The sequence below is a fragment of the Vipera ursinii genome (genome assembly GCF_947247035.1).
Source record: "Vipera ursinii genome assembly, chromosome: 9".
In the NCBI taxonomy this organism is placed as follows: Eukaryota; Metazoa; Chordata; class Lepidosauria; order Squamata; family Viperidae; genus Vipera; species Vipera ursinii.
The window spans coordinates 1,802,953-1,824,838 of NC_139523.1; the positions used below are offsets into that span (position 1 = coordinate 1,802,953).

The 21,886-nt window shown below is 50.9% G+C and overlaps 2 protein-coding genes across 2 annotated transcripts in view; one reads left to right on the forward strand and one right to left on the reverse strand.

Annotated features, from left to right (window-relative positions):
* The window catches only part of AK2 (adenylate kinase 2), a 54,330-nt gene that overhangs the window by 2,032 nt on the left and 30,412 nt on the right, over positions 1-21,886 (forward strand). The gene's annotated exons all lie outside the window — the stretch shown is intronic.
* AZIN2 (antizyme inhibitor 2) lies at positions 6,071-20,550 on the reverse strand (the record flags this gene model as incomplete). Its single annotated transcript, XM_083369284.1, has 9 exons — positions 6,071-6,273; positions 7,131-7,345; positions 8,308-8,420; positions 10,391-10,553; positions 11,907-12,072; positions 12,461-12,595; positions 17,754-17,926; positions 19,817-19,990; positions 20,443-20,550. 9 exons carry the CDS (start codon positions 20,548-20,550, stop codon positions 6,129-6,131), a joined length of 1,392 nt encoding a protein of 463 aa, XP_083225410.1. The 3' UTR covers positions 6,071-6,128.

Genomic DNA, 21,886 nt, shown 5'->3' on the forward strand with positions numbered 1-21,886 from the left:
TATTTTGGTGATTTTCCCTGGCACCCACAAGTTCCCATGCCCATAGTTCCTGGCCCACACCCTGTCGCCCACTTGCAGCTTCCTCAGGGGTTTTGGGCGAGAGGCCTCAGCTGCCACCCGGTCTGGGTGCAACCTGTCCAGTTTCATGATTAGTCACCTCACCCAGCACAGCTCTGCTGGGCTTTTACCTGTTGCCGTGCATGGCGTGGAATGTTGGCAGAGCAAAAAGTCGGCCAGTCTGTGATGCCAGTCCCCAGTCACTATGCTTCAATGATTCCTTCATGGTGTGCACCATTCGTTCACCTTGACCATTAGTAGATGGGTGAAATGGAGCCGATGTCACATGCCTAATGAGGTTTGCCCTCAGGAAAGCCTGAAATTGTGCTGCAGTAAATTGGGTCCCATTATCGGATACTACTATGTCCGGTAGCCCGTGCATTGCAGAGAGTTTCCTAAGCACCTGGATGGTCCTAGCAGTAGTCATATTTGTGATTGGTATAACTTCTAGCCACGTAGAGTGGCTGTCAACCACTATAAGAAAGAGCTGTCCTTGAAAGGGCCCAGCGAAGTCTATATGAATCCTCGACCAGGGGGATGTGTGTCTCCTCCACCTGTGGACGAGAGTGTGCAGCATTTCAGGCCTGGATTGCTGGCATGTGTAACACCCATGCACTTGAGCCTTAATGGCTTTATCTAATCCTGGCCACCATAAATAGCTTCATGCCACAGCTTTCATGCAAACAATACCCGGATGACCTTCATGAAGCGATTGCAATACCCTGTCCCTTAATGAGGTGGGAACAATGATTCTGTTCCCCCAAAGAATACAACCCTTGTGAGCTGAGAGCTCATGTCTCCTTGTGAAATAGCTCTGAAAATCAGGACCTGGGCTTTTATCTAGCTACCCCATGTGTACTTAAGAGAGCACTCTGCTTAGATTCTTATCTGCTGCCGTTTCTGCAGCTAAGTCCCCCGTGTGGAGGGGAAACTCCGGCAAGTCCTGAATGGACAAAACGCAGGCCGCTGGGGCTGGATCTGGTTCGATTTGAGGCAGTGGAAGCCTGCTCAGGCCATCTGCATGGCCCATATCCTTGCCGGGTTTGTGAATTGGCTTAAAGCTGTAAGCCGATAAAAAATAGACCATCTTAGCATCCTAGGGGATAAGATGTGGGGTGTCTGTCTGTAGTGAATAACCCCAATAGCAGTTTATGGTCTGTGAAGACCGTGAAGTCCTGTATAAGTGCTGTATAAGTCATGGAATTTTTTTATTCCAGCTACTATAGCCAGTGCCTCCTTGTCGATTTGAGCGTAATTACGCTCGGCGGAGGACAGTGTCCTCGAGTAAAAAGCAATTGGAACTTGAGTTCCATTGCTCTCTAAGTGACTTAGGACAGCCCCCACCCTGTATGGAGACATGTCACACGCAAGGCATACCGTCATCGATTCCTTAAAGTGAGCGATCGTGGAACTGACTGACAGAAGAGCCTTCAATTCCTGAAAACTTCTTTCGTGAACACTAGTCCACTTCCAAGTAGTATTTTGTCCAAGAGCCGGTGTAACGGCTCTGCCACTGTGGCCTTGTTAGGAAGGAACACATGGTAAAAATTTAGGAGGCCTATGAATGCCTGAAGCTCTCCTTTCGTTTTGGGGCTGGGTACCATCTGAATGGCTTTTACTTTAGACTCAGCAGGGTGGATGCCATCAGCATCTATACAGAAACCCAAGAACTCAGTTGAAGGGACTCCAATACTACACTTGTTCTTTTTAAGCTTGAGGCCTGCTTCGCACAGCCTTTGAAGGACGGCTCTGAGCCTCCTTGCTAGCACCTCAGTGGACTCACCGGTGATGCGCATGTCATCAAAATAGGGGCAAACCCCCGGAATGCCCTTGAGCGTCCGCTCCATAATGCCCTGAAAAAGGCCGGGGGCTATGCTGACCCCAAATTGCAGGCATTTTACTTTAAACGTCCCCCTGTGGGTTACAATTGTCTGTGCCGCGGCTGTGGCCTCATCAACAGGAACCTGTTGGTAGGCCTGAGCCAAGTCTAATTTTGCAAAAATTGTACCGCCTTGCAAAGACACCAGGATGTGGCTTACTACTGGTACCGGGTATGCATGCTGTTTGAGTGCACAATTAATTGTGCATTTGTAATCGGCACAGATTCTGACCTCCCCGTTGGCTTTTAGTGGTGTTACGACTGGGGTCTCCCATTCACCCCCATCTACTGGCTGAAGTACTCCCTGTTCAACAAGTTTATCTAACTCAGCATCTATCTTGTGTTTAAGAGCAAATGGCACCCTATGAGGTTTAATCCTGACTGGCTCTATTTTATTTTTTTTTATTTTAATTCCATTTATATCCTGCCCTTCTCCGAAGACTCAGGGCGGCTTACAAGCTTAGCAGTAGCCTTCATTCTATGTATATGCCTGCTTATTAGGGCTTTCACACACACACCCCCCCAAGCGGCATTATTACAAAGTCAGCTTAATTGCACCCAACAATCTGGGTCCTCATTTTACCTACCTCGGGAGGATGGAAGGCTGAGTCAACCTTGAGCCTGGTGGGATGCGAACCTGCACTAATTGCAGGCAGCTGGTGTTACTTAAGGAGGCATTAGCCCACTGCTCCACCAAGGCTCTACAGTAGGATCTAGTTTAAATGTGATTGGTGGGCCTGTGTATGTCCCCAGAGCTGAATCAAACACATCTGCGAATTCCTCGCATACTGTTGCTAGACTCGTGACTTGCATCTGTTTGATTCTGGTTACTTGGATGCCTAGTGCATCAAACCAATTGAGCCCGATCAGGCTCATTCACTGACCCCCTACTACAACAACATCCAGGTGCCCAGAAAACCCCTTAAATTTAACAGCTTCACCCTTGACTGCGACTCTGGCATTCTGGAAATCAGTTAGTATAATATCGGATGGCCTCAGCTTGGCCCATCTCTTATTACGATTACAGACAAAATTAAATGTCTCAAGTGAAATAATAGATACAGCAGAGCCCGTGTCCAGCTCCATCTTGCAGGGGACCCCTTGCAGCTCCACCTGAAGTCTAAACTTCGGTTTAATAGGGTGGTGAGCTCCTGTACAGCAAATGCTTCTGCGGCCGGAGCAAAACCCTATGCCAGGGGTGTCAAACTCAATTTCATTGAGGGCCGCATCAGCATTGCGGTTGCCCTCAGGGGGCCGGGTGGGTGTGGCCTGGTGGGCGTGGCCTACTGGGTGGGTGTGGCTAGAGTGCGTATGGCCTGCTGGGTGGGCGTGGCCAGCTCTACATCGTTCGCATCAAGGGTGCCTATGGGGGCCTGGGCAGGAGTGGGACAGATCTGAGGGTCTCTGGCGGAAGGAGGGTCTCTGGGCCAGGGCCAAGGCAGCGGGGGCCGTTCCCTCACTGTTTCCAGGATGGCTTCGCGGGCCACATGAAACCACTTCACGGGCCGGATCTGGTCCCCGGGCCTTGTGTTTGACATGTCTGCCCTATGCTATACTGTCCCGGGGCCCCGGTACTTCTCCTGGTCGGGATGTCCAACTGGCGATTCGATGGCCGGTCCCTCTGGCGACCTCTCCAGATGGACGTGATGTGGCCAGTCTTTCCGCAGGCCCAGCACATGGCTGTCCGGAATCTACAGTCCATGCGTTGGTGGTGGCTACCACACCCTGGGCACCTAAGGAAGGGATCTAACCTTGTAAGTTGCCCCTTGTTGCTTGTCGCTGAGATGCTGTTGGTCGTTGTGTCTTTGTAGCTTGTTGACTTCTGTGTCGTCTTCGGGGTCTTCTGTGTGTTCAGCGTCCTGGTGGTGGATGGCTTCCTCGTGCTGTGCTGTTTTGGTGGGCCGCATGGCTCGTACTGCCCCACCAGCAGCTTCATCCGCCATGATTTCTTTCAGTACGTCTGGGAACGACAGAGTCTCTTTGGCGAAGTGTTTTTGCTGTAACTCTCGATTCCGGAGACCGCAGACAAGCCGGTCTTGTAGCCTCTCCTCGATGTCGGAGAACTGGCACAGGCGTGTGACCTGCCTCAAGGCCGCAATGAATTTAGTTGCTGTTTCACCTGGTTGCTGACCTCTCTGTTCAAATGCATGGCGCCAAGCAATCACCAACAGCTTGGGCTGAAAGTGGTCTCCAAGCCTCTTCTTCAAGTCCATGAATGTTACGGACTCCAATGGCATTGGCGTGAACAAGTTCTCTGCTATGTCGAACTTGGCTGGGCCACACACACAGAGTAGCGTAGTGGCCTTCAGGCCGTCCTCGGCGACTTGTTTCGCCCGTAGATAATTCTCGACCCCGGATAGGTACAAAGACCATCTTTCCAGGTGAGCTATGTCAAATTCTTCCAGCTTTCCGACCTTTGCCATTCTGCTGGTTTTTGCGGCTGGGGGCTCATTGTCTTCTTGTCCTGCTCCTCCATTGCCCAGGGACTGGTCTTCTGGGCACGTGGTTGCTAGCGTGACTGTGCTAGGCCGACCGTAGGGGGGGGAAATTGCTTTTCCCGCCAGGCATGTTCGGCCTCTCCCCTAGTGACTCTTCAGCTCAGCTGGAGGAGCAGGATCCCACCTTCGTCGCCAGTGTTAGATACTGGGTTCGTTGCTTCAATGACAAGACGAGGCGAGTGAGTTCAGGAAAGATCATTGTTTATTTGGTTGCAGGAAATGAACTGGGGAACAGGGCTGCGAATGCAGCAATTTATACCCTGGCCTCTAGGCGGCGGCCAATAGGTTTAAAGCAAACTATTGCCACCTTAGAGGCAGCCAATGGCGGCGCTGGAGATGGTTTGTCTGAGGAGCTGGGAGCCGTTAGCCAGCTTCCCTGCTTGAGCAACCTTCCAGCAATTAACCCCACGTGATATCCCTTAGCAAGACAAAACCCAATACATTACAGTGCACATCTCCCAATTCCCAAATATGTGTTAGGTGTCCTGTGTGTTGATTTGTCTGCCTGTTCTGTGCTTTGCTGTTTTGACGGCCCCCTAGCCAGAATGTTACATTTGCAGAAATACAAATGGAACTCGTATGCACCATCTTCGAAGGATGGATGTAGAGTTCCTTCTGACGTGCAGTGCAGGAGAAGTCTGCTTAACCCTTTAGCCAGCACATGTGGTGGGGGTAGCAACCTGCTGAACCCCAAAGAGGAAACTGATTTTTTTTAACCTGCAAGAGAGCCAGCTGCGGTCCATCTCTGGAAAAGTTAGGCCTCCCTTTGCCTAACTCTGGATTCTTCCCAAAATCTAACCACAACTGTGTTCTCAGTTGCATCCCAATGTCTCTGTGGCCTCACATTCACCGAAAGCGCAATGCAGGTGTTGAACCAAACGGAGTTCTGCTGCAGTGAAAGTAAACCTTAAGGGTTTGGAAGGCTTACCTCTAAGGCAGGATGCACATTCTTGTCCCCATTTTGTCCCCATTGGCAAAAGACATAAAAATGGGACATCTTTTCTGAGCAGCAAGCATGCCTCTTTGTACCAGCTTGTGAACTCTGAACAGCCAGGTGGGGTGGAGATCAAATGAGATTCAATTTAACTTAAATGATATTAACTAAATGTAATGGATAAGATGGCTCTCTAGTCACATGACTTCCCATTCATTAAAAATGTCATTTTGGTATTAGCTTTTGTGGGGTGAGGGCTGGGTCCAGGTGTTCAGGACTCCTTGAACCTGCATAGATTCCACCTTGTTATTTTAAATGCCCAGGTTGCCTTCACACATCAAAAGTAACTCTCCCCGAAGATCAGACTCTGTCCCGTGGAAGGAAGCACTAATGTGCAGCCACAGCAGCCCCTGAACTGCCTCATCTGGAAGTCGGTAGAACTAAGGGCTGCTGTGGCCGCCCTTCCCACTTTGCACAGCTGCAAGGGGCTGGCCTGGCCTCCAATCCCTCCGCCGGTTTTGCCCCCAGTATGCCCTCAAGAACACCCAGACCAGGCTAGGAGGAACAGGATTTATGTTGCATACTTAAAAACCACACTGCTCGATAAGGAAGGAGGAGGAGGAGTAACCAGGTCCTACTTCAGGGCAGAATATGCAAGAGGCAGGCGGCCACTGACAAAAAGAGGAAGAGGTGAGGCAGGAGAGGACATGGCAGGACTCTGCTGGGAGGGGTCTCCCCCGTGATGAAGGACTGGCGCAGCTTACATGATGCTCGCTGGAGTGAAGACGGGGGCAACGCACAGGGTGTCTGCGATCTCCCAGCCACAGGAGGGAGGGGCACACGTGCTCTCCCGATCCTCTTCTTCCGGATACAGCGGTTTCCCCTGGAGGAGCTGGACGGCTTCCCTGCAGGAGAAAGGAGTCAGCTGTGGGAAAGTCTCACAGGTGTGTGTGGGGGGGCTGAGCTTAGAGCCCTTGCACTGTAGAAAGCGGCAGAGGCCTGACCTCTCCCGGGGTCCTTGAAGCCTCAGATGGCCCTTCCCAAAGGGATGCAGTCAGCCAAGTGAGATTCTTGTAACAGAGGTGACTAACAATAAAGCTTTTGCTTGAGACTATTCACAAGTGTTTCTGGTGGTTTGCAACCGACATCAGCTCAGTGTCTGGAACTGAGCTAAGTGGTCATGGGGCCAGGGGACCGTTCCCACTCTGTGACTCAACGGGCATTTAAAATATCAGTTGCAGAAGTCTCAGCCTAAGAGGTGGGCCAGATCAGAAATGGGCTCCATTAGGTGACTAGAATTCTGTTTTACTCGGACAGACTCCAGGAACAGAATTTGGCTTGTTGGTTTTTGTTTGTTTCTCCTCTCTCCCTCCCCCTTCAGGGACCTGGGGTGGAGTGGAGCCAGGCTGAGCTCTCTCTCCCATTTGGACTCAGTGCCGGCTTCTGCGCCTGTTGTTGTGTACGTGGCTTCTCTGTTTTCTTCAAGTCATCTCTTGGGTTCCCTACAGGCTTTGGGGTAGCCTGCAATTCTTCTGTATTTTTTAAACAATGGGAGAGAGAGTCTTGTATGGGAAGAATGCGGTCCATATGCTCTCCTGGTTTCGGCATGCTTCGTGATCACCCTGTGCAATTTAGGGGCCAGAGCAAGACGCAGACCAGCATTTTCTGGTCCCTGGTGGATTCTATTTCGTAACCGGTGGCTTTGTGGAGTGGACATGCAGGCGCTCCTCCCCCTTTCCTTCCACTCTGAAAACCATCTTACCAGGCCACTCTTGACATAGCATAGTAAATTTGGGTAGGCGGAGGTCCCAGGGAAGAGGAGGGAGCGAGCACAGTGTGGGCCCCCATGTTCTCAAAGATCACCCAGTCCCCGACCTGCAGCTCAGGCAGTTCCAGACCATCTGCAATTTGGTCCAACCTGTCACCAGTTGGTCCCCAGAAGCTGCTGTGGTGCAAAGGGAGATCTGGTGGGGGTTTCTGAAAAGACAAGAAAAGAGCTGTAACCAGCCAGATCTTCTGGGATCCTCCACAGCTACAGTTTAAGCTGATTTTCTGATGACTGTAGAGTAATGATCTCCAGATAGTCCTTGATTTATGACCACACTTGAGTCCAAAATTTCCACTGCTAAGCAAGACTGTTGTTAAGTAAGCTTTGCCCCATTGTACAATCACTGCAGTTGTCAAGTTAGTAGCACTCTTGTCAAGAGAATGTCTTCTCCCATTGACTTTGCTCATCGGAGGGCCACAAAAGGGGACCACACGCCCCTGGGACACTGCAGCCATCATAGATATATATGCCACTTGGCAAGCGGCCAAATTTTGATCAGGTGATCACAAGCTGCAACGGTTGTAAGTGTGAAAAACAATCATGTCACTTTTTTCAGTGCCACTGTAACTTTGAATGTTTACTAAATTAATGGTTGTAAGTCAAGGACTATCTGTATTCTGAGATGTTTTATAAATTCTCAGAATCCTAAATCCTATTTGCAGAAATTTTATATATTCTTAGATATTCAGAATGTCTGTGGCAGACAATTTCCAGTACTGCAATGTTACCTACTCTCCCTCTGTATGCCTGGATGGCTCTGCAGGAAACCGCTGCCCTTCGAGGCAGACCCTTCCACGTAAGCAGCCTTCGAGAGTTCAGGGCCGCTTCCACGGGGATCCCCCTCTCTGCTTATCCCCACAGCAGCAAGTGGAAGAAAGAGTCACCCACTGATTTCCCGGGTTGTGGGTGGAAGTGATCCTAGCCCCATAAGCCTGGGCTGGCCTTCCTGGCGCGATCTGCACTGTATCGAAAGCACAAGCGCTGCCCTGCTGGCCCTGCTGGGTGGTCCCTCCAAGGCCAGAAGAGAGCCCTTGCGGCAGGGGAGACCAGAGGGAGGGAGCAGGCCTTGGCACTCTGGCTCCCCTTGGCTGAGCCAGGGGCCTCTCCTTACCTTAGGCAGGACAGGGACGGGGCGGATGTCGCTGAAGAGGACCGAGCCAAGAGACCCATAGACGCCATCGTTAATATGGTAGACAAAGCTCTTCTTGCCCTCAGCGTCTTCCTCTGAGGAGACCAAACGGCAGTCAGGGAGGCCTTGGGAGACGGAGGATGGGGGCTGATGGGTGGCTTCGCTCTTGAGTTGCAGACCCTCCCACCTGTGGGAACCTGGACACCCAGCCCTCCCACCCTGGGGGGGAGGGGGATTGAACCTCAGGGTGCAAAATCAGAATTGCACTTCTCTGCCCAGCCAGAATCGGGCCACCCATTGGGTGGACGTGGGGAGGTTGCTATGCTCCAAGGGAGAAAAGCAGCGGTAGCAGAAACCCCTCCATTGCAGGCCAGGCTGATAAGGAAACGCAGCCGTGGTGACGAAGACCTAGCACAAATGTCGTTTCGGCATCAGTTGGACCCAGGGTTATTTCTGCCTCAGCTGGGATTATTGTTCTCCGCCTGGAACTGACTTGGTAGCTGCATTTGGTCCAGAATGTAGCTGAGCTGGTTGTTCTGTCCCAGCCTATGTACATCCTTGTTAAATGCACAAGGACAAAACCCTTCTGACAAGTATGCTGGAGACTCAGAAGAAAATAACCCCCTTTTAATATTGGTAACAAACCTGCCAAATGATCCAAAAACAAAGGCAACAAAACACAATCCAAATGGAGAAAATTGTCCACACAAAACACAATGCAAAACAATGAATTATTCACCGGCAAGACCAACAGAATATGATCCCATGAAGTACTTTGCAACGGTTGCCTTAAGCAACCAGCACCGCCCACACATTTCCTTTTTGTAATTCAGTTCTCAAGGTGTGGCTTCCCAATGCCTTCTTCCTCTTTCCCCAGAGTCGCCCCATTGCCTCCCTCTGGCCTACTCTCCTGGCTTGTCTTTGTTTGTGGGCGTCTCTAATATCCTCCAGTTGTGTATCCTCCAAGTCCGACCCAGCCTCCCCACACAGCTGTGTCTCATCCTGAGCATGAGCGGAATGTAAGTCACTGGAATGTAAGTCTTGAAGCTCATCAGAGCCTTCCTCTGACTCTGATGGCTCCCCAAGCCCCTCCTCCTGCTCAGATTCCCCAGACTCAGCTGCCAGGATCACAGGCTGGCACAGAATCACAACACTGGTAGTTACAGACATGCAAAGGTGCCCATGTGGGCACTGGGCTAGGGGGCCAAAATTTAGGTGGTGCCAATTTGGCCCCTTCTTCCCAAAACAAAGGCCACAAGAAAAATGTTTCAAGTAGGTAAAATGCAAATTTGTGTCAGTGGGAGGTGGCTGTCCTGGGGCCTTGCACCCATGCTATACCATCGTTCTGTGAGCTGCCCTGGCTTCTGGTGGATGCAATGCAGCCAATCATCCTTTATGAAGGCCAGCTGGGCAGAGGGCCAGGTCATTTGCAGTCCTATGAATTCTGCCTGGGCCCACCAGATCTGAAAGAGCCAACCGGCTCCCACTCCCTCCTGTCAAGCAGGGCCATCCGAGGGGAGCCACGGAGCGCCGCCTCTGTCAGGGTGCTGGTCAGTGGAGCAGCCTACACCCCACATTTGCACAGCCCCAATCCTGCTATTCCTCTCGACCGACTTTGAGCGATGGTCAAGAGGTGTTTTGCGGAAATTTAGTTGCTACATTTTGCTCTGAAGTTGATGATTTCATGATTTTTAAACATGAGTGGTTTTGAATTGGGCCACTTTATAAATTGAATAATTAAATAAATTCTAGGTTTGCGAAGCAGCTACAGCTAAGGCTGAGTTTTCATTGGGTTTAGAATGGGATGGACAGCAAGGAGGTTGGCTTCTTGATTTCCAACTGGTCATGTCCAGCCAGGCTCCAAGAGAGGCAAAGCTGGGCAGTCCCAGGACAGCGCTGCCCCTCCAAGGACAGACAGGCATGGTCAAATTAGGGGCGATGTGTCCAGCCAGAGTGAGGCTCCTTCCTCCTAGACTTGGGTCTTCTATGCCCCCAGTTGCTGGCTGTAAGCCAGGATGGAGGGTCCCTGGGAGGGAGAAAATCTGCTTGGGAATGCTGAACCTACCATCTGAGCACAGCTGACCCAGAGGAACTTCCTTCTTGGCGATGATGCTGACCACCAGGGTAAAGGCCGAATGCACGTAGTAGCGCCCCAGCTCAGCAAGGATCTCAACCCCACAGCCTTCAGGGAAATAGAGGTCCAAGGCAGAGTTGATCACAGCTGCTGTCTGAAAGAGTCCGGTGGGTGGGAGGGAGAAGAGCGGAAACCTCACCATTATACCCAAAGGCACCCGAAGTCCTGCCTGGACTTTGCAGCTGTTGGGAAAAGAGGCAGCTGGGACCGGGGGGGGGGGGGGGACAGGCAATCTGATAACTTTTGGTTGGTTGATTTTCATAGCAGCCTATAGCCAGTAAGATGGGAAGGGGTGCTAAGTAGGATGCCAGTCTGGCACAAAGCATGGAAGCCCTTCTGTGTACTGCAAAGACCTAGTTCAGGGGTGTCAAACTCAATTTCATTGAGGGCCGCATCAGCATTGCAGTTGCCCTTGGGGCCGGGTGGGTGTGGCCAGGGTGGGTGTGGCCTACTGGGTGGGTGTGGCTAGAGTGCGTATGGCCTACTGGGTGGGCGTGGCCAGCTCTACATCGTTGGCATCAAGGGTGCCTATGGGGGCCTGGGCAGGAGTGGGACAGATCTGAGGGTCTCTGGCAGAAGGAGGGTCTCTGGGCCAGGGCCAAGGCAGAGGGGGCCGTTCCCTCACTGTTTCCAGGATGGTTTCGCGGGCCACGAAACCACTTCGCGGGCCGGATCCGGCCCCCGGGCCTTGTGTTTGACATGTCTGACCTAGTTCTTTCTTTCTTTCTTTCTCTTTCTTTCTTTCTTTCTTTCTTTCTTTCTTTCTTTCTTTCTTTCTCTTCCTTCCTTCCTTCCTTCTTTCCTTCCTTCCTTCCTTCCTCCCTCCTGCCCTCCTTCCATTTCTCCTTCCTTTCTCCCTTCCTTCTCTCCATCCTTTCCTCACGCCCTCCTTCCATTTCTCCTCCTGCCTTCCTTCTTTCCTTTCTCCCTCCTTCCATTTCTTCCTTCCTTCCTTTCCCTTCTCTTCATCCATCCATCCATCCATCCATCCTTGCCCTCTCCCAGCTCACTGTTGATTCTTAAGAGAAGCATTCACCCAGTAACTCTGCACAGGATCTCGTCCCATTGCAAAGGGTCCTGGTTATGTCCCAAAGGCCCAATGGCAGGTACTTGACCCAAGCCTGCAGGCTGAGCAGCACAACAGCCGACCCCATGAAAGTGAAGTGGAGCCTCAGACCGTCCCTGTGGCGTTTCTGGCCTCTGCCTTACAGAGCCCTGCTGTTTCTGCAGGACACAGGCAGTGTGCCACCTGCTTGAGCCACTCCCATTGGTCCTTCAGGCTAATATTTTGTTTTTTTCATACACCATTTAATTCTTGACTCAACAGATTTTGGGGCATGCCCCCCCCCCCCACCAATCAAGAGGCCAAAGTACTCCTGGCTGGCCGAGAGGACTTTGGGGCCCTCAACGTGCTCCCAAAGCAGGATTCAAGCACAAGGGCTCCTACCTCTTCGAAGCGCTTCCTGGACTCTTCGGCACTGGGAAGCCCTCCTCCGATGACCAGGAGACGCATCTTGTAGCCCAGCTCTGCACCCATTTCCATGACCAGGCGAGCGTCTGCTATGGACTGGGTGAAGATCTGAGGGTCAGTGCAGCTGCTTCCAATGTGAAAGCTAGAAAGGAAAGCAGATGAATTCCCTGTGAACGCTTCTTTCTTGAAGACTTACTCAGTGAAACTGTGGGGTGCACTGCTAATGTTGCCCTCTGCCTGATTGGGTGGCAACTTCTGCAGGTCACCACCCAGATAGTTGGGGTCCCTGTCTCTGACACTTCCATGGTTTTCTTTCTTTGGTCAGAATTGCACCTCCTGAGTACATCAACACAAGGGCACCACGGCAGGTGCTTTCAGGTATTTCTGGGTGCTGCCTGTCGCTCAGTCTTTTCACCAGGCACTGAGACCTCCAACCAAAGGGGAAGGAACCGTGCCCGTTGGACTCAGTGCACAGTGGAGGGACCAGGGAGAGTTGGCAACTGGCATGAGAGAAGGGTCTCTTCCCCTACCTGATGCCCACCACCTCGATGTTCATCTGCTTTGCAATCTCGAGGAGATGTCGGCAGGTTTTAAGGGTGGCCCCAAATTTCACACTGAGATGATTGGCGCACCTGGAGTCATCAGTGGCCAGCTGCAGAATCATTCTGGGGAATGGGAAGAACAGACTGTGCTTTCCCTTCTGTTTGCACGATGCAACTGCGCATCACAAGGTCGTCGTACAAATATGTAGATTACATAATTAAGGTGATTTTTAAATGATGCACATGATCTTTCTCTCTCTCTCCCCCATACATAGAAACACTGTCAGCCCTCCAAGTCAATCAAACTAGGAAACAAAGTCATGCAAGCTGATATTACCTTTATGATCAGGTTAAAGTCACAGAATCTTACAAGTCTAAATGTGCTCTCCCTGCTCCCCCCCCCACCCCCGTGAGAACGCGCTAAACCAGGGAGTCCTGGTGGTAACATTCAGTATTTTAAGAGCAAGAAAATGGTTGCTGTGGAACCAGTCAGGAAGCCTTTGGTTTACTGAACAGCAGTAAAAGTGGAGAGGTTGCTCCATTCCATACAAAGTACCCACGAATCAATGAACATGATAGCGGTGTTCCCATATCTCAGGGGCTGCCACAAAGAGGAGGGACTCGAGCTCTTCTCCAAAGCGCCCAAAGGCAGGACAAGAAGCAATGGATGGAAACTAGTCAAGGAGAGAAGCAACCTGGAACTAAGGAGAAACTTCCTGACAGTTAGAACAATCAATCAGTGGAACCACCTGCCTCCAGAAGCCATGAATGCTCCAACACTGGAAGTTTTTAAGAAGAGACTGGACAGCCATTTGTCCAAAATGTATAGGGTTTCCTGCCTGAGCAGGGGGTTGGACTAGATGACCTCCAAGGTCCCTTCCAACTTTATTATTATTATAACTCCTAAGACAGCCCGTTCCACTGCTGAGAAACGCTTCTGTTAGAATCCCCCCCCCCCGTCCGACTGAAGTTTCTTTCCTTGTAATGTAAGACCATCATTTCTTGTCTTCTCGAATAACTCTGAACAATTCCTAGATCAGGCAGGAGAAGTTGCTGCAGATCCTGTCTGTGAGGAAGGGCCATCTGGCAGGACCCAGAAAGAGGGATTTTTCTCCTGAACCTCCCCTCCCCCCCAGAACCTCATTCCACACTCCCCATCAGATTTGCCCCAACACAAGACCTTAAAGACCCTTTGCCATCAAGCCTGGGGCCCTAATTGGGTGGATAAACCTGTCTATCAGGTAGATTAATTGGGATTATTATTAGTGCTGTTGTGGATTGGATTTTCAACTACTATCTATGTTATCTATTATGTTATTTATTGTTTTAATTCTGTTTTTCATGGCCCAGAGTCATGTACTTGAGATGGGCAGCCATATCAATTTAAACAATAAAAAAAAATTCTGCGGTGTATTCTTCCATGTGACAACTTGTGAAAACTTGAAGGCAGAGATCCTACCTGCTTCCACTTTTCTTTTCTCTAGGGCCAACCATACTTCTCTTCTCCAGTTGCCCCTGCTAGATCCTTTATCGCCTTGGTTGCTTAGCCCAAGAGATGAATCCAGTCAACTGACGTTCCTAACAACCATCTCCAGATGGGCCCTGAAATTGTATTCTCCTAACACACTTCCCTTAGCTGGTTAAAGTCTTGAAGCTACATTCACACCATAACGCTAAATCTGATTAGTTTGAATGTTGCTTTGTAGTTTTCTGGTTTAGTGTGTTTTGCAAATCCAGCTTTATACTGATGATTGAAAGAATGTGTGAAACTTGAAAATGGGCAATTCAGTAATGAAGTTACACATGTGCAAACCCACCCAGAAAACCTCTCTTCTGATTTAATTCTGAATTTTATTCACTGATTTAATTTGCTGATTAATGTGCACATTTCCAAGTTGGGCTGATGTGACCCTGGTCCATCAATTGGCCAACTACATTTAATGTTGTGTCAACTCAGCCCAGATTATGGTGGTTTAGTGCATGGTGCAGCTCCCAAAATATAGGCTGAGTTACCCCAGGACCCTGGAAAACCAGTTTTCAAATGCAGAATCTGCCCATCATACCCTCATCGGTCCCAGCTTGAACAGGAGACAATGGGTTTCCAGAGAGGAAACAAATAAGGGGTTAAATGAATTGCTACATATTTGTAATTTTTCATGCTATTTATTTTATTTATTTATTTAGTTATATTTATATACCGCCCTATTCCCTGAGGACTCAGGGCGGTTTACAGGGAATTAAAAATCCAAAATACAAAAATTAAGAACCAAATTAAAAAATATTAAATTGACCCTGTACTCAATTAAAAAGAACCCCAAATTAAAAATTTCTCCTCAGTCTGGGCCCGAGAGCTCGAAGAGCCAGGTCTTCAGGCCCTGGCAGAATGATCGGAGGTCGGGGGCAGTTCTCAGCTCCACCGGCAGCTGGTTCCAGAGGGCAGGCGCTCCCACCGAGAAGGCCCTATCCCTGGGTGTCACCCGCCGGCAATCTCTTACCGGCGGGACCCTGAGCAGACCCTCCCTGTGGGAGCGCACTGGGCGAAGGGCGTTTGATGCCGGCAGCAGGTGTTCCCTCAGATATCCCGGACCCAGGCCATGTAGGGTTTTATAGGTGATAACCAGCACCTTGAATTTCACCCGGAGGGCAACCGGAAGCCAATGCAGCTCACGGAGTAGAGGTGTTACATGGGAGTATCGGGAAACCCCCATTACAACTCGCGCGGCCGCATTCTGCACCAGTTGAAGCCTCCGAGTGGTCTTCAAGGGCAGCCCCATGTAGAGAGCGTTACAGTAGTCCAGACGGGAGGTCACAAGCGCGTGAGTAACTGTGCGTAGGGCGTCTCGGTCCAGATAGGGACACAACTGGCGCACCAGGCGAACCTGAGCAAAAGCCCCCCTGGTCACGGCTCCTATATGGTCTTCGAAATTGAGCCGTGAATCCAGGAGGACGCCCAAGTTGCGAGCCCTATCGACGGGGGGTAACACCTCACCCCCCATCATTAAGGATGGAATAACTTGGTTAACCCGAGATGCCGATATGCACAGCCACTCAGTCTTGGCGGGATTGAGACGAAGCCTGTTTCTCCCCATCCAGACCTGAACCGCCTCCAGGCACCGGGACATCACGGAGAGGGCATCACTGGGTTGGTTCGGGGTGGAAAGAAAAAGTTGGGTATCATCAGCGTACTGATGATACCCCACAGCAAAACCACGAATGATCTCGCCCAGCGGCCTCATATAGATGTTGAACAGGAGAGGCGAGAGAACCGACCCCTGAGGAACTCCACAAATGAGAGACCTCGGGGCGGATCTCTGCCCTCCTGTCAACACCGACTGCGAGCGGCCCTGGAGGTAGGAGGAGAACCACCGTAGAACGGTGCCTCCCACTCCCAACCCCCTGAGACGCTGCAATAGGATACCATGGTCGATGGTATCGAACGCCGCTGAGAGATCTAATAGGACCAGGACAGAGGAGCAACCCCTGTCCCTAGCCCTCCAGAGATCATTCACCAGCGCGACCAATGCCGTCTCCGTGCTGTGTCCGGGCCTGAAGCCCGATTGGTACAGATCCAGATAATCAGTTTCCTCCAGGAACAGAGGGAGTTGATGCGCCACCACGCTCTCAACAACCTTCGCCAGAAAGCGAAGGTTGGAGACTGGACGGTAGTTGTTTAAAACAGCCGGGTCCAAAGCAGGCTTCTTGAGAAGGGGTCTCACCACCGCCTCCTTCAAGGCGGCAGGAAAGACACCCTCCTTCAAGGAAGCAGTTATTACTGCATGGAATCAGCCTCGTGTTCCTTCCCGAGCCGCATAAGCTAGCCAGGAGGGGCACGGATCCAACAAACAGGTGGTGGTGCTCAGTCTCCCCATGATCCTGTCCACATCATCAGGGGAAACAGGGTCGAACTCATTCCAGATAACGTGCTCAAGACCGCCTGATTCCTCCACATTAGACTCTGCCCAGTCAGAGTCCAAGCCGGTCCGGATCCGAGCGATTTTGTCCGCCAGATGATGACTAAACTCCTCGGCTCGTCCCTGCAAGGGATGCTCTCTGACCTCCTGATTAAGGAGGGAGCGAGTCACCCTAAACAGGGTGGCCGGGCGATTATCTGCAGACGCGATAAGGACGACTTCGCCGTCCTTATCGCCGCAAGATAAGACCTTATAAAGGTTCTTAACTGCAATCGGTCAGATTCGGATCGGCTGGATCTCCAACCGCTCTCTAGACCTCGTCTCCGGCGCTTCATCTCCCAGAGCTCCACAGAGAACCATGGGGCCCAACGGGATCTGCGTCGGGTCAGAGGTCGCATGGGTACAACGCAGTCGAGTGCCCTGGTGGCTGCCGTTTCCCAGGCCTCCACCAGGGCATCGACTGGGCTGTGGGTAAGGGTGATAGGTATAGGCCCAAGCGCCCTCTGGAACCGATCTGGGTCCATTAGGCGCCTGGGGCAGAACCACCTGGTCGGCTCCGCCGCCCAGCGGCGGGGGATGGCATGACGGAAAACCAGCCTCAGGAGGTGATGATCTGACCATGACAGAGGGGTGATGGATGGAGAACCCCCTCCCAGATCATCCAACCACTGTCCAGACAGGAACACCAGGTCGAGAGTGTGACCCCCCTCATGAGTCGGGCCCTCAATAACCTGGGTCAGGCCCATGGCTGTCATGGAAGCCATGAACTCCCGAGCTAACTCCGACGACCCTCCCAGTGAAGGCAGGTTGAAGTCACCCAGGACTATAAGCCTGGGGAACTCCACCGCCAACCCTGAGAGGGTGTCGAGCAGCTCGGGCTATGTCAAGACAGAGGAAAGAAATTTAGTTTGTACTGTGAGAATTTCAAAATACCAGGTTGTGTGGACACATCATTCCCCATGGCTAACTAAACCCTGGTTTAGTTAACTAACCCAGTTGCCTACATGCTGAACCATTCAGTGGCAAATATTGCCTAATGCCCTACAACAATAACTATTCTTTCCATTTGGGACTTCAGTGCTCCTGGCTCTGTCAAATTCACAGTATCTTTCCCCCTGCTTTTCTTGAAGTGAATAGAAAATGTGTTTATTTGAAGAGATTAGTGTGCAAATATTTGCAGAAAGCTCCCAGCTTTTTTAGAGCCAACCAGGAGGAATGAAGCCTCTTCTCTCCTACCAGAAACTCTTTCTAGGAGTCCAACAGCTCTTGAGGTCTTCTTGTTTAGTACCTAGTTACGGCTGACAAGATTTCTCCCCCATTTTTTGCAGCTGCCTCTTCCTGCATAACGTCCACAGATGGCTATGCCCTACCTGGCAGACAGGTACCTCCGTGCTACTTTCCCAAGCTCCACTTCATTGTCAAAAGTCATCAGCTGCACCCCTTGGCTGGCCGCATGTCGGATCAGTGAGATCTGCTTGCAGGGACTGGTGCAAATGATCCTCTCTGGTGGAACTCCAGTACTCTTCACCAGGTCCATTTCTGTCTGGTGGGGTGACATCCAGAGAAGGTCATCTGAACTTGGGGCTGGGGCTGATGGGGGCCATACAAGACCAGCACTAACCCCCAGATACCTGCATCCTGTGAAACCCTACTGGAGAGAGGCAGTGGTAAAGGGTTCAAGTCACCACGAAACGCTGACCTTAAGGGGTCAAGGATCCAGAAAGCCAATGGTGGGCTTGAGAGCCAAATGCCCATGGAACTCTGCTTTTCTTTCCTGTTGTTCTCACTGCACGTGTTTGCTTGTGGCAAGTCCCTTGGCCTGCTCAGCTCTATTATCCACTCGAGGGTGGCAAATGTGGGCCCTTAATAAATGGGACAAATGTGATTCGCTTAACTACCATGACAAAAAGGTAAAAAAATCAGGCACGACTCACTTAGCCAGCACCTCACTTAGCGACGGAAAGTCTGATCCCAGTTGTGGTCATGAGACAAGGACCACCCCCAGTGCCTTCCAGTCAGGATCACATGGCAGGCAGATACTGGCCCCTCCCTGCTTCTAGGAGCCTCCCCCCCATTTCCTTCCAGCAGCTCTGATGGCACTAATGGAGCTGATTGAATTCAGACCATCTTAATATCTGTGTACACTTACCCAGGTAGTATGGCTGTAATATTATTGTCTATTCTTATTTTCTTCTCTACTCCCCCTCTGACTGGTATTATGATGATGATGATGATTATTATTATTCTGCTGCTTTGCATGTACACTAAGAGCTTCTGCACTAGAGAGAAATTGTTTGGGTGTCTAATAACACTTGGCCAAATAAAGTATTCGATTCAATTCAATTTGACTTCCATCTTAATTATCATCAGGTTTTTCACCTTCTGAGGCCTTTCTGGGCACGCTGACCTTTTCTTTTTTAAAATATCACATGTATCTTACTGATGCACATTGATCTTGAACCTTTTCTTAAAGGAAACATCTGAGGAACAGTTTGCAAAACCTTTGAGGAAGTCATCCCTGGAGGAGTTGCAAAGTTAGACGGAGCTATTAGAGCCCTCTGTGTAGAACTGCTCCATCCTCAGAGCATGCAACGCGTGTTCCAAGCCTCCACCTGGTCTCTCTTGGAAGCCTTTTTGCCTGACTGCTTTTCTCCCAGGTTACTGAAGTAGCTAAATCCAGATGTTTCTGAGTACCAAAGGCTGTAGTGCCATCAGAGCTGCTGGATGGAAACTGGGTGGGCTCCCAGCAGCAGGGAGGGGCCGGTGTCTACCTGCCTTGTGACCCCGACTGGAAGGCACCACGGGTGGTCCTCAACTCATGACCACAGCTGGGATCAGACTTCCCGTCGCTAAGCGTGGTGATGGCTAAGTGGGTCGTGCCTGATTTTTTTAGGTAGTTGTTAAGCAAGTCACACAAATCCAGTGGCCCCATTCACTTTGTCATCAAGGGCCATCACGTGATCCCCGGGGCACTGCAGCCGTCCTAAATGCACGCTGGTCTTGTGGCTGTGAGGAGGGTAAGTGGGAGGACTGGTCATAAGTTACATTTTTCAGCGCCGTTGTAATCTTGAACAGTTGCTAAATGGTTGGTTGTAAATGGAGGACGGGCAGCAGCCAGACTGTCTATCAGGATTCCAAGACTGACATTCACACATGCTTTTCTTTCCGTGTACATAAGGGCGGACCTGCTGCAGGAGAGTTCCACAACTCAGGGGGTCCTGCCTCAGATGGAAAGGGAAAGCCCCCCAAAGGTGCTTTTTTGAGAAGGCAACGGGACTTCCTTTGCTTTCCCATTTCTCAACCGAGAAGCTTCTTTGGTTGGGGTGCCTGGCTTCATGCGACTCAGTGTGACTGAAACTCCCTGCCTCAGAACCTTTTTGCCTGCACCCTGCAGCCCCCCCCCCCAACATCTCCCCGGGCCACTCCACCCCACCTTGTTGGTGCAGCTGAATCCGGCCCCCAGCCCTGCCAGGATCTGCACCACTCCCCTGCTGCTGTTGCACTTCAAGGGGTAGACGGGTGTGACCCGTGGCAGGGCCTTGAGGAGGCGCACGTGTTTCTTCACCACGTCCTCCAGATTTACCACAAAAAATGCTTCTCGGCTACCCTGGAGAGGAAGAAGCACAAACAGCACCATCAGAAACAGATCTGTTCTGCACGCACTTCCACAAAGATTGGAGTCAGGATAGTCCCCTCCAGACACCGTGTCCCCACACCCCCAGCCAGCTCCACAGGGGTGTTAGTTTGGTCATCGTGGCCTGTCTTAGGACCCTGCCTCACAAGATAGTTGTACACACCAAGCAGAAAACTCTCCTTCCACTTTTGCGGGGGGGGGGGGGGGAGAGGGACACTTAACTTTGCACAAATTCTGCAATGGAAGAGCTGAATTCCGTGTACATTGTGAGGTCTTGCACATCGAGGCGTCCTATCCTTTATCCCAAATGGCTCAGCCACCATTGCCAGTGGGCAGTCCACGCCCTGGGATGAGTATCCACCCACCCACCCATGCTCACACTCCCTCCGTCCTCAGTGCATGGAAAGCCAACTGTTGGTCCTCACCGTCTGGGCAGCCTTGAGGAGGAGACTTTCCAGGAGGTCCCTAGCGGTGAAGCCCTCCTCCACCATCATGACATCCGATTCGTCTGGGTACCTGATCATTGTTACCATCAGAGAAGGATCTTTTTTGGAAAGACTCCGTCAGTAAGGGGGATAGTTTTTAAGTATGCAACACACTGTGGAGGGAAAGAGACAACATCGGGAAGCTCCTTCTCAACCATCTGAGATGGAAAGCAGCTACTTCACAGCTCTTCTGCCAGGCACCGGATGGTTTCTATACATTGAAGCAGGAAGATCACCAAGGCTCCTGGATCTCTTTCTCCACACTGATGCCCAGGATGGCAAAATGTTTCAGGTTGGAAAAGGTGGTCCGGAAAGTCTGATGATCTGTTGACCAGCTATGATGATGAGGATTTTTGAAACTTACACCTTTTAATACAATTGGTTAGTTGGAAAACGTGCTACCAGCCTTGCAATCAGCACATCTACATGTACAGTAAGGACCTTTCAGTGGCTACGATATGAGGCCTGGGGTGCAGACTTGTTTTTTACAGGTCCAGCAGATGAGGCTGACCCGAAACTTGGCCAGTGTGTTTGCAACATCTGCTCTGCTTTTACATCTTCTGATCAGATATGGATGGTGACAACTTTGTCTAGCTTGCTGAAATGCAAAACGCCAGCCTGCTGCTTTCTCCCACACCTATAAAAAGGATAAATGTGGCTGAATGCTTTGCACATTGCCTGTCCTGTTGTTTAATGGAACTTTCCTATGTTGGATGGCAGAGCCGACCATGAGCCCCGTTGGCCCACTTTGCTCCAGAAGCTTCTTAGAAGAAGATAATGGGGTGGGGGCACTGCAGTCCCTGGCCTACTTTGTAACTGCAGACAAAAGAAGTCTCTGTGCAGAAAGCAACATCCCAAGTTTGTCCTTCATCTCTAGCCCTCTGGTAGCCACTGGGTAAGTGCACAACCCTTCCCATGGCACCCAACTGCCGTCAAAATTCACTTGTGGCCTTTGGGACACAGTAATTGCTGATTAGCAGCCTTCATGTCAGTTCTACAAATGTGCACGGATGTAGCCATTTTTCCTACTCCTTTTCAGTTGCCACATAGCATGTAGGGACAGGGGTTGCCCAGGTGCTTCACTAGTTAAAGTAATCTTTTGTCCCGTGGGAACCAAGGTCATCGGCTGCTCCCGGGACTAGAGACTGGGTGTTTCATAAAAAGCCCGCCAAATAATCATATTGGGGAACGTAGTTGCTTACATAGCTTTTGTGGGTGGGACATTAACTTTGTATTGGGGAATTGTTTATGTATCCAGACTTGGTTTCACTCTTGACTGTGCCAATACTTTGTAACTAATAAACATGTTCTTTGAGGAACTTGCAAGCCTCGGAGTTCTGCTTTATTCATCTGTTGGAACCATGACACTTCTCTTGTTTCCGAT